The sequence below is a fragment of the Chiroxiphia lanceolata genome, chromosome 3 (genome assembly GCF_009829145.1).
Source record: "Chiroxiphia lanceolata isolate bChiLan1 chromosome 3, bChiLan1.pri, whole genome shotgun sequence".
Classification (NCBI taxonomy): Eukaryota; Metazoa; Chordata; class Aves; order Passeriformes; family Pipridae; genus Chiroxiphia; species Chiroxiphia lanceolata.
In genome coordinates this window covers 58,203,876-58,216,855 of record NC_045639.1, presented here as the reverse complement: position 1 = coordinate 58,216,855, position 12,980 = coordinate 58,203,876, and the positions used below count along the sequence as shown (strand labels likewise).

Genomic DNA, 12,980 nt, shown 5'->3' with positions numbered 1-12,980 from the left:
TAGTCAAAAGATAACTTTTAAAACTAAAATGGAAGTATGGCATTTGCACACTAATTTCTTACAACTGTGCAAAGAAGATTCAGCAGTAGGAGGGGATACAGCTGCCAGTCTACTCTGTGTAAGTGAGCAGGGAAATAGAAGACACACAATATATATAAGGGACACATTCAACAGTCTGATGGGATTTAGGTTTTATACACCAGGATCATTAGACAAAAGATTAAGTGAAGCAGTTACTGTAAGCACTGGATCATAAATTTGTACATAAATGGCTCCATCAAGTACTCTGGCAGGAAAAAATATAAGCTGTACTTTAATTAGTTTTAGATAATGCAATTTAAGAAGCTGTCTAATACGGTCAGTTCTTAAGATACAAAAGAGTCTGCAACACAAAAGGCCACTACCACACACATCTACAATATAAAGAAAATTTTATTTTATAAATTCATGTGAACAAAACTGAGGTCAGACGGACAAGATGAGACGGGAATTAATGTTTACTTACACATGGAATTTAGACTATGTGCTAGCAGATCTCTCTACAAGGTCTTTTTAATCTCAGAATGCAACTCCCTCATATTACAGGCACTTAATAGGCAGCTGCAGTTTACTTACAGCACAAAGTTTCACAAACATAAAAGTTCATCTCCTGACCCAAAATAAATCAGAATACCATTCGCACATGGAATAAGGAGTCGCATCAGCAAACTGCAAAGAAAACCATGGTACTCTAAGGAAAAAGTATTACCATTATATACAGTCAGTGATAACACACTAACAAAAAGTTTATACTTCGTTATTTACACTGGAGTGCAAACAGAACATACACTTCAGCTGCTACAGCAATAAATTTCCCTCCCCACACACTGCTTTCCTCGATTTCCCAGGTTTCAAACACACTGCTCCATAGTAATGGAAGCCTTCTTTTGGTTCTGTGCTTCTCATAAAAACATCACATTCACAAGTTTGGCTTCTGGGAAACTAAGGAGGAGGTAATTTTACAAACCCTACAACACCCAAACTTTAATAGCATAGGAAAGACCTGTTCTAGAACAACACAATACAGCACCTTACAGCAGTTTCCACAAGTGGACCCACCACTTATGTACACTATGAAGTTTCCTCAGAAGTTTCTACTGCAGCTAAATATGAGCTCTCAGTTTCCACGCTGGTAGCTGTTCAACTTCATCAGTTCTTGTAAGGCTAGGTTTTGCATTTAGCTTCAGACTGCAACGTCCAACCTGGGGAACAGGGATGGAATTATAATTATACCCAAGACAACTGAATTAGATGTTTACAATAGAAATGGTTTGGAAGAGTTGTTGTACTTCTCTTAATGTAGGAAGAATAAAATACTAAGCTCGTGCAATTGGTTTAAGTACATTTATTCTTCAAAATACTCAACAGTTAACAATTAGAGGCTCGATTACAAACTCTAATAAGATTATTCTCCTTTAAGCAGAAAAAGTCCATCTTTTTGCATCTACTCCTGAATATGCCAGCCTCATGCAGTCTCTCTTTCAGGACTTTATAATCCACCTGTTAGAGGATATATTTTTGATCTTTGTATCTAGAATCAGGTGTGTCAGCTATGCAATGCAATGGTCGGCAGCATCCAAAATACAAGCCTGGCTATCTTCAAGAAGTTGGTTTTTTTTTCCCCAAAAAGGAAAAATTAAAAAGTCAAAGAAATTTATTAAGACTGCACCAGAGCTGTTGACTCACTGCAGTCTGTAGAATATATGCTACATTTTGCTCGCAAAATTCTTGTGGCAGTTGAAAAAAATAAAGTAATTATAGCTAGAAAGAGGAACACACACACGTTTATTTTTCCTCAAGTTTTCAGCCACGCAGCTAGCCTCATGTATGAGCAGCTGCCTTCAAAGAATGTCTGGATTTCCGTTACATGTTTTGCATTACTATTACTTATTAGGATAACAAGTGCCACAGTCCAAATAATTTATCTCACTCTTACGATAAAAAGACAGAATTGCTAAACAGAGACAGTTTAAATTACTGTCACCTATTTCTAACCACCTCGTCTAAGCAGTTCTGAGGTTTGTGAAAATGTTTAACAAGCAACCAACAGGACTGCTGGACGGTGTAAGCCGAGGTAGCTTGCACAGGCTGCTCTGCAGAAAACAATGCTCAGACTCACCTTAGTCTGATGGTCCCACCTACCATGCTTCTTTGTTCATAGAAAAAACTGTATTTTTTGTGGGCTTTACAACAGAATCACATCTCATTTTGGATAAAGATACAAACTGTGTGAAAATTATGCTACCTCAAAGAAAAATATTACTGACTATGCTTTTGATTTCATTTCTGAACACTTAGCATCTGTTAGTCAGACCTTTCTGTGCCTTCCCAACATCTTTATTTGTAAAATATCTATGCATGAGTACTTGCCAGTTACCGTCAAGCAAATGTCCATAGTTCAATCAACCATGAGTTGAACTTTTAAAATCAGTCTTCTAAGTTTTTTCTCTTGGCACATGTAGAATTGTACACCCAAAATAATTAATCTTTGATATTCTCTGCCTTGATTATACTTTTAAAAAAGCAACTAGCTAGGCTGACGGCTAAAAAAACTTGAAGAGAAGTTCTAGACTTGCAAAAACCCTACAACTATCCATGAAAAGAGCAGTAATTTCAAGAATATAAACACACATTCTTATATAAAAACGTACCATTGGGATCTCTGGACTAGAAAATGGAGAGTTATCAAAAGATCTATTTTCTTTGTCCAGAGAATCATCTTCATCATAATTTTTATGTGCAAATTTCTGCTTTAGTGCATGAGTTAGTAGAGCAACTGGATCCCAATCTGAACTTTGCCTCTTTTGGGGTCTAGAAAGAGGAGTACCTCCAGGAGACCTGGGGAAAAAAAATAAATAATTATTGTCTCCCGACCCTATTCCTGATTACATAAATAATGCTGCTGTAAATTTACAGCAATTCATCAAATACAATTTATACAAGTACACCCAACAACTTGTCAGCCACATTCTTAGCCTGAAAACACCACTTGATGCTGTTCCATGAAGAAAAACAGCAGTAAATCAACACATGTTGAAGTACTGCAAATAAATAGAGAAAATTTAAAAAAAAAAAGCAGAATGTACAGTTTTTATAGCAATTCATTTATAGGTTATATTAAGCTACATTAGTGGAAATGTCCCACTACAGTATCTCATAATAAATGTGAATGTAATCTGACAAACTTTATTCATTTTAAGTTCAGAATACCATGGCTTTCTATGGTCCCACAAGAACAAACAAACTTAGGAAATTCCACAGAGCAATTATATTTAAAGAAAACAACCCCTTTAAGTCAAATATGCAGCCAGGTAAACACAAAGTCCCATTTATAAGCTACACTTAACTCAAGTTTCATTATTTAAAAAGAAAAAAAATTATCATCAGGTTTGGCACAAAGCCTTCAAAGACAGTTTTTCCCTCCAAGTGAGTACCTGAGCATCCAAACAGAAAAATTTTATAGGCAACAAAAGTAGAGCTTGTATTTTAATTTAGAAAAACTGTTCTTATCAAATTAAAAATCAAACCAGCACCTGCACCCCAAAACCTAACATGAATGTGGAAGCCAGTGACCAGTCCAAGAAAATAAATCATAAGAAAGACTTTCTAATCATTGAGGTATCTGAGGGCGAGGGGGGAGGAATCTAGAGGTGTTCAGAGTTCTGCTAGTAAAGTGCTGCCTCCAGGCCAATGATTTGTACCTAATAATGCACGCTGACAGTGCTGAGCTTATTCAAAGTCTGGGACTCACATGAGACCTGAAAGGACAGAGTTCACTCTTCCTACAAAACAAGCTGACAGAACATTTGCCCAGCGTGTCCAGGGTGGTAGAAACTGGGATCTTCAGACTATCAGTTTCTGAGAACAAGGGTTTTCCCTTTGCTGTGCACACATGAAACTATTCTCAGACTGCAGGCTGAAAGTCTATAGCAATTTTGGCCATCATTAGTCCCCCCAGCAATACAAATTCATTATCCAGTTAAGTTCTACCTTCAGAATAAAGGCAGATGCCTAAATCCAGAAAGCATTTTGGACACACACGTACCACTTCTAATTATGCTCATGCTCAACATGCTGGGTATTAAAACTGTCAACCAGAACAACTCACTTTCTTGACTCTCCATACACGGAATTATATGGAAGAAAATATATGTAAAGGAAGTATACAGGTTTACCTAAGTGCACTTTATATTTGCCTTATTTACTGCGAAGATGTCATCAAAATGTAAAGACATGCTTTAGAGTTGCATAGAGATAATTGTCCAAGATTTGTGCTAGTTACTTTTAGAGATAAAGCTCACAGTCAGGAAAATGTTGAAATGAGAGCAGTAAGTTTTGCCAAGTGACATTCTTCCCACATTAAGAGCTTCAAATATTCATTATAGACTCAGTTATTCTTACATACTTTTTCAACTCAAGAAGTTCAAAAACATCTGACAACCTCTATTATGCCTAGCACAGCACAGCAACGCTGACCCGAAGAAGTGTTGCAGTCTTTAGTAAAGCATTTTTGTAACAGGTCAACTGTGCTTACCATCAAAACAGCTGACCATTAAAAATACTTATAACCCAAGTGTACTATTGAAATACAAATTTGTGAAACATTTTCAATAAAAGATACAGTATATGTTTTCTTTAACACTTCGAAGCTTGAACCAGGATAGTTTGGGCATGCTAAAAGTAGTTTTCCAAAGTTTCCCCAAGGATTTGGCCCTTCACTGTGAATCCAGAAAGTTATTTGTTCAGATGAATTTTTCTGTAATGGTGTAGGAAACTTTGTAAACAATCTCCCACCTCCCCACACCAACCTGAGATTTGCATACTGAAGCAGCAAACTAGTTTTAAATGCTGTGATATTCAGCACGTTTTAAATGCACCTAAAAGCCATGTCACAAGTATCTTACATTCCAAGCTGTGAACTCAGACGTTGCCAACTTCAGTTTGACAGCAGTAGCTGCTCATGAAATGATGTTTCGCACTGGTGTTCTCTGGTGCTACTGAAGTGCTGTGATGCTTACGCAGACTTGGCTTGCTGAGGTACACATTTAATTCAACCTACCTCTCAATAGCTCGCAACTGAACTTTGTTTAGGTCTTTCAAAACTTCCATCATACTAGGAACATTCTTTGTCTTCTGGTGATCAGCACTATCAGCTGCACTTGAATCACCGTTTCTTGCAGCACGGCGTTGTTTTATAAGTTCCATTGCAGATTTACTAGAATCAACACCAGATGGTACACCACAAGGAAGTGGAGGAGGCAAGGGAATTACAAAGTGGTTGTGAGAGACGGACAGTGGTGTGGAAGTCATGGCTGGCACTGGGTAAAATCCATCTGGAGTGCTGGGTGTTTTAAAGGCTTCTGGATAGAGTTAAGAGAAGAAAAAAGACTAACATGTAGGATGACTCGGTTTTAAGTCAAGATAAGACTGCCCTCTTAAAGCACTTTCTTATGCACCTCGCACATTATAACACAGAAGAACTAGACTTAAAACTAAGAACATAACTTCAAACCCACAGATTCAAAAAACACAAAACAATGAATCTGAGGTGTCCTATGCTGCTCTGATTTTCTCTGTTTGCGTTTTCAATCTAAGCACTAGACAAATCAGCAAAGCAGCCCTCCAACAGCAACTACAAACAGTTTGTTCTCGATGGTCTGAAGGTCATAATAACCCACATGAAGCAAAAGCAAAGATAGCCACAAAACATGTAAAACAGACTACAGTACTGAGTGCAATGGAGAAGAGACAGAAGAAGAGTCAACACAACAACTAACTGAATCACAGAAGTCCTCACGATGCCACAGAAAAGTAAGTACCTCGCACAGGTTTACGTATTTCAGCAACCACAGTGGGGTTAGTCTGCAAGTAAAACAATCAAGACTCAAAATTTTTAGGGGAAAAAGAGAAGCCACAAGATAGAAGTTCATGCTGGAGACCAACTATCTTAGACACATCTGTCTGAGGTGTTTGTTTTTGTTAAAGCCCAAATCTGACTTGACTTAAAATAATTTTTCTATCCATTATTTTGCTAACTTGTTAGAAACAGCACAAAACACAAATGGACGACATAGTCTGTAATTTTTTCAAACAATAATTGGTAGCCTGTATATAGTGATGTTATTAAGCTCCTTCACAGACATGGAAATGAGTACGAAGATTACTTAGGATCAACTTTTGAACTTGACAAACAGGCCACAAAATAGAAGTGAGAGAGGGCCACCAACAGCAAAAAGAGAAACAAAATACTATATCTGGTAAATTTATTGGCGTATCTTCAGTGAGAAAAGTTCTCTGTCAGGCATGGCAAGCTCTAAAGCATAAAAAGGAAAAGTGGTTTGCTTCAAACCAGAAGGGCTCACGTGATGGAATGCTTCCCAGTGTCTGCGCTGAAACAATTGCAGCAATCTGAGCACGAAGAAAGGTTAGCTCATCTTCAAGTGCAGAAATCTTCTGGAGTGCTGCTTGATCAACATTGTCTTCTCGTGTGCTGTTTTTTGGAACGCTCTGTATTGAATCTATAGATGGATATAGGTCATGATGAGCTGTATGTTTCTCTTTTCTCCATAATTCAGTCCTAGAAAGCAATGAAAGAGAGAGTTTCAAAAGGCTCAGCCAACAATGGAAATCTCAAAGCTACTGTCTATTCAAGAAAGTTACTGTCATTCAGCAAGACCTAAATTTTCAAACCATCTAAGAAAACTACACTTTTAACTACTCATAAGCTTTAAAATGTTTTAAGTCTCCCTTTGCTCAAGTACGATGTAGATCCTTGCAAAGTCATCATAAAAATTAGTCAGATAATTTACTCAGGGATAATTAAACATCATAAAGCCATACAGTAGGATTGAGTTGTCATTATTCAATAACTATTAGAATGACACCATGTGGTGTCTCTCCCTTCTCCTTACATGAATATGAAAGGCAGGAGAGACAAAGGCTAATGATCTCTTAATTAGGCTTCATAAATTTTAGTCATTTATCAAACTCTACGAAGAACACTGCAATAAGCAAAGAAATTACAATCTTTCAGAAAATATACTGGAGAATAACAAGGTTTAATATACACTTACAGAATAAGAACCTCATCTTGTATAAGCTACTACGAACAAAGACAGCATCAGAAAATTGTGCTGTAAGTCTCAGGTTTTAATTTTAAAAATTGTTTCGAGTCTGTGCCTGCAGAAAGAACCTTAAAATATAAAATAAGTATAAAATCTAACTGCCAGAATTTCATTATAAAACAAAGAAATTAAATTTACGTTATTTATTCAAGATATACTAAGTTTTGGTTGAAAACAAACCAGATCTTTTCTCTTATATTAACTATCCTTTTACATCAAATCAGACCTGCAGCATTGCTTTCTGATTTGCCAAAAACCCTTGTTAGTCGCACTGCTTGAAAGGGAAAAGATATCAATTAGAATAGCTGTTCTTGAAAAAACATCCCACAGAGCCAGAAGGGGAGGAAAGAATGGAAACAACAAAAGAATAAACTGTCATAGATCTGCGAATCTGATCAGCTGGAGAACAGCACAAGCATAAACAAGACAAAACAGGCCTTCTAACAATATGCCTTTGTACAATATTCTTAATCATAGTATTTTACCAGTGTTGTATGAAACACGCTGTATCAAAACTTCTCCAATAAAAAGTGTGTCCTTTGAATCCATCAGTTTCTTGTATTTTCATTACCAGCAAGTAGCACAAAGATCACAAACAAACAAATCTCAATCTGAAGTAGAATTACATCATCCTATACAGATAGAGTAAAAGACAGTACAAATGTCCACATTTTAATCTTGGTTCTGGCTCTCTAACTCATCCTCTGATTTCGAACATATCCTTTAGAGGAAAGACAACTTTCTATTTCTTCTCTAGTGGGGAAAAAAAAGATAAAACTCGTACACTATTTGTGTCTGCAAATTCCTGCACAATTTCTCTTTTCACAGTACCTGAAATACTTGGTAATTTGTAAAAATATTTTCCTTCAACATTCTATAAAGGCTAGAAAGAATTATATAAACTATACTCAAATCTATTTCAAATTGTTAAGATAAAAAAAATTATGTTCGTACTTTCCAGCAAAGCAATCACCAAGGTTTACACAGAGCAGTGCAGAAATCAAAGTCAAAAGGAGATATTTAAATATTTTTTCTTGTTTTTCCCTTTCTAAAATTTATCAAAATGGTTGCAAACTAAAAGGATAAAGATAGGAATAATCTTAGGGCATACCGCAATGACCAAATTTCCCTTCAACTCACAAAATACTTTGTGAGTGAAAACCAATTAAAATACCAGCAATGCATCTGACATGCTACTATGAAAAGAAAATAGGAGGCTAAATTTCAGAAATCTTTTGGATAAGAATGCTTTACACAGTAAGGATTTCCAGGTAAGCAGGAACTGCCCCTACCAAAAACACCTAAGATATTTCTGGAAAATGTTAGGGAAAAAAAAGAAACAAACATGAATTCACACCCCATAAAGAACAGAAGGCATAACTCCTTTTACTCCTATTACTCCTTTTTATACTTTTACTTACCTAAGTCTAGTAAAAGCCTGTCCTTCATCATTTGCCACCCACAGGACATCAGCAAGTGATGGAGCCACAGGAGTTGGAGCTGCACTTTGTTCATCATAACCCAATGGACTTGGGTCTTGAACAAGCTAAACCAAACAAGAATGACAAAAAAAGGTATGAAGAGAAACCGAATTCAGCACATACTGAAAGTTCTGCAAAAAGAGTTTTTAAACAGTGATGTAAGGAAGTGGAAAAGAGGGAACGTAAGGGATGCAACACACAAACTACACGAGCTAAAAAGAACAGAAAAGCTATCATCAAATTAAGAAACAAGAAAATGCAAATAGGTGAAGCATACATATGAAAATTGCTTACTTGAAAATAAGGTCTTGGGTAGGGCTCCAAGGAAAGAATTGTCCCAAGTCTCCGGACAACACTTCGAGTAGATCCATATTGCTTTTTTTGGCAAACAGATGTGACCTAAAAATCAGAAAACCTTTGCAAATGAGAAGTAAAATCAAATTCCGCAGTTCTTACAATCCAAATTATTAAATCCTTTAATATTATATGTAATTAAATATAATACAGTTAGGTTAATTTAACTTTCCAATGCTCTTCTCTAGCTGAAAGTCCAAAGAGGTCTACACTGATTTTAACAAACAATGTCTAAGGTGCTTCCAAAATACAGCCTGTTCACAGAATACTTTAAAGAGGCACAAAGGTAAATATCCTGAGATACTGACAAAAGAAAAACTGCACATTTTAAGTAATCATACGCATCTGTGTAAGTCTTTGGGGAAAAAAAGTTAGTAAAGAAGTGAAATAAATGTAATGTACCTTGATTTGATACTTCCTTATTATGGTGTACAACTGCTGGAAATGCCTTCCTGATGAGACTGCTGAAGGAAGGCATGTTCTGATTGCACGAGTGATACTGCTGCCAAACGTGCGAGTTTCAAAAAATACAGCCTGTCAAAAAAGAAGTCCCAACGATGGAAACAAGAAAATAAAGAGGAAAAATCAGTCAAACTAGAGTCCCTAGAGCCACTCTGGCAGTTTCACACACATATCCCAGATCCGCCTCAGAAGCACACGCTGCAGCAGCACCTCGCTACCAACACACCCACGAAGGAGCTGCCCACAGCCCCCCTCCACCATCAGGCCCGACACTGCACCGGTGAGCTGTCTCCGCTTCCCATACCGCACCTTTCCCAGGTCTCCGGAAACACAGAATTAACTTGGGAATGGGTATGTAGCCTTTCATTTAAAGCAGCAAAGCAGGAACAGCTGACGCTCCTGACTCTGCTCAGGGTAAAAAGCGCGCCTTGACCGGCCGTGCCGGAGCAGTGATCCACGCGTTCCCACGTGCGGGCAGAGTGTGCCGACGAGCCCAGCTGTGGGCACGGAGGGCGTGGAACCCGCCGCCCCGCCATCGGTGCCGATCTCTCCCTCGCTCCCTCCCTGCGCGGAACCACGGCGGCTGCGGGCGGGACGCCTCGCACCAGCGGGTCTCCGGGTGCCGCCCGGCAGCAGACTGCCCCCTGCGCCACCGCGGGGTCTCACCTGGTGGGGCGGCCAGCCCAGGAGCTCCAGCAGCCGGCGGAGCAGATCCAGCAGCAGCGCCATGGGAGGCAGAAGGCGCAGCCGGATCAGCAGCCCACCGAAGGCAACACCGAGCCCGCCCCAGCCCCGCGCGGGCAGCGCCAGTCGGGGCCGGGGGCGGGGCAGAGGGGTAGCCCGCCAATAGGAACGCGGCAGGGCATGGGGTAGAGCCAATGAGGGGGCGGGGCGGGCCCGCGCGGGGGGTGTCGGGAGAGAGCGGTTTGAAGGCCCTAGGCTGGGCTGCGGCACTCCTGCGAAAAGGCAGCTCCGGCGACTGCGAGAGCAGAACACAGTACGCATCAAGAGAAGAAACTCACCAGGGCATGTTATAGCTCTGAATTCATGGTAAAGGGCTAAACTGAGATGTTTGGGGTCCTCGATGTAGCAAACTCATAACTAGTTCATTCAAAGTATCCTCAGCACAATAACTACCTGATAGCATCTGAACAAACTGAGTTCACTTCAAAACAAGAAATCTGGCTTTAGATACTGTTATTTAGATACCTGTTCTTTAATCCTGCTTGTAAAGATTTCTTGCTGTTTCTTTAAAAAATTCAATACTTCAAGAACACTTGCAGTGTGACAAAATAAAACAGTGCTTCCACTCAGAGAAATAATATGGATATCTTTTTCCTCCAGCTATGCAGATAGTGTTACTACTGTTAGTAGTGTAGTTACTATTACCCATAACTTGTCACATAGACCGATTCTCCAAGATCAAACACAAAGAAGGAACAGTACCGATAACACACACTGTAAGAACAGCACAGAGCAGGTTCAGGGGCCTAGGAAGGTTTAAGCTTGAGGTTTGACTGGATCAGCACCAGTAACCAGCTGCTTTGGAACTAGAGGTGCAGTTGAGAGAGACCTCATACAGAAAGGCTTCAAGTCAGCAGGTACAACAACTCTGAGCAGTACAGAAGGGACCTGCAGGATCTTCTAAAGAAAAGGATTTTGTGACAGGCTAGCTTTAAGAAACAAGGAGAAGTGACATGAGGCTCAAGGCCTAATGCTGCAGCCTTTACCTCTGGAGATGTACCAAAGCTGGTAACAGCAGGAAAGCTTAAATCTGATGTAGTTGCCCACTGTTACAGTAATGCAACTGATTCTGCCTTCCCAGGAACAGGATGTGAGGTTTAATTCCGAACCAAGAAACTGATCAAGTGCACACAGTCTAGAATAACACATAGCTAGATTTTTTGGTGTGTTTTGGGGGTTTTTGTTTGGGTTGGTTGTTGGCGTTTTTTCTGCCTAGTGAAATGGATGTCTGATTTTATCTGAACTGCAGGGCTAACTTCAAACCTTATAAGTACACCACAGAGGTGAAGCAGATTCACAAAGTGCTGCATTGCTGGAGAGCAGCAAGCAGAATGAATTACTGAACTCAAAAGGTAGTTAAACATTTTATGCCAGCATAATGTCTAAATTTTTTTCCCTGGAGATCCATCAATGATGGTCTTTACCTTGTAATGAGAAATGCAAAATGCATGACTTGTGAATGGAATTTAAATGCAACTACATTAGTAGCACCAAGTGAAAACTTCAAAACACAGTTTTTTTTCACAACAGGGAAAATTCACTGTTAATGTTGAAAGACTAATAGGTGCTAAAGCATCAGTTTTGGATTTATAAAAAAATAATCTTCACTCCCACTTTCTTACAGATCTCTGATAATCAGATTACAACTTGCATGTTTGACTATATTATCTCTTAATTTGAACTAATTTATTTTTAAAAATGCTTATGGCTGTCAGTATGTGTTCTGAAATCAAATTATATTTTTAATAAACTGCACTGAAATTAGGGATTGTGAAAAAAGGAATTTTATGATCTAACCTACAGACAGGTCTGTAGGATCAAATGCCATCACCAAAGCAATGATGATCTCCCTGAACATTCAGCTGAAGCACAGAACTTACATCTGCCTATTCACCCAGGAATTATCTTGCTTTATGACGCACAGACCACAACCATCCACTTTCAACTTGACCTAGATGATAGAGATTACCTGTTCTAAGGTTATGACAGCTCAAGTGTATCTCGGTCCTATTTGTTATTTTCAGATTGGTGTTAAATTTTACTTCATTAAGAAAGACTTCGATACTGATGTCAAGTTTGTTTTGTTCCTTTTCTGCTTATTCTGATTTAATATACAGAAATGTCTGTGTGAGTTTTGCTAAAAAGTCCAAGGAATATTCAGTTTTACATTTCAAACAGCTATTAAAACATGCACTGTACATGTAAAAGCAAATCTTGCAACGACAGTATAGTTGGCTTAAACTTTCTAAAACATAAAGAAGGAGTAACTCTTGAGTAACTAACTACTACTGGAGGGCAAGTATTATTCCTATTTCCCTTTCTACACAGCTGCTGGCAAACTAGTACAAATTCAAAATACAGTTTCTTCAACTACAGTTAGGATCAGAGACAGTACTGTTTTTCTGCCTTCTAGTATTTAACTTGGATCGGGCAGATGGTTAATTACTCCCTAACAATAAAGCCAGTAAGAGGGCATACATCATATACGTATTTAATACAAACACCTCTATCAAAGCTTTTCCTTTCCTTTTTTTATTTTTTAAAAACAGTATGCTATTCCAAGGGGTGAATAAGAACAACTACACTTTTAACTTCATGTAACATTAAGATTTAGTTTATCAACAGCTATTTGAGAAAGAAAACCAAAGTAATCTTGCTGTATTAGAATGTCCTTGTTCTGGTAATACAAATATGTTAGTGTCACCCTTAACATTCTGGAGTTTAAGTGTGCACCTACCACTAAACTAAGCTTGTGGGTTTGTTATTTTTGTCAAAA

At 38.5% G+C, this 12,980-nt stretch overlaps 1 protein-coding gene and 1 long non-coding RNA gene across 2 annotated transcripts in view; one reads left to right on the top strand and one right to left on the bottom strand.

The window, feature by feature from the left end:
- Positions 1-414: 414 nt before the first annotated feature.
- Positions 415-10,367, bottom strand: MTFR2 (mitochondrial fission regulator 2). Its single transcript, XM_032682061.1, has 8 exons — positions 10,127-10,367; positions 9,401-9,532; positions 8,939-9,043; positions 8,585-8,709; positions 6,402-6,616; positions 5,099-5,399; positions 2,691-2,877; positions 415-1,241 (listed from the first exon to the last, which is right to left on the bottom strand). Exons 1-8 carry the CDS (start codon positions 10,187-10,189, stop codon positions 1,143-1,145), a joined length of 1,227 nt encoding a protein of 408 aa, XP_032537952.1. The 5' UTR covers positions 10,190-10,367; the 3' UTR covers positions 415-1,142.
- Positions 10,355-12,980, top strand: part of LOC116783963 — a 19,171-nt gene continuing 16,545 nt past the window's right edge. The window contains exons 1-2 of the long non-coding RNA XR_004355903.1: positions 10,355-10,510; positions 11,454-11,556. This is a non-coding gene — a long non-coding RNA (uncharacterized LOC116783963). The remainder of the gene's footprint in view (positions 10,511-11,453; positions 11,557-12,980) is intronic.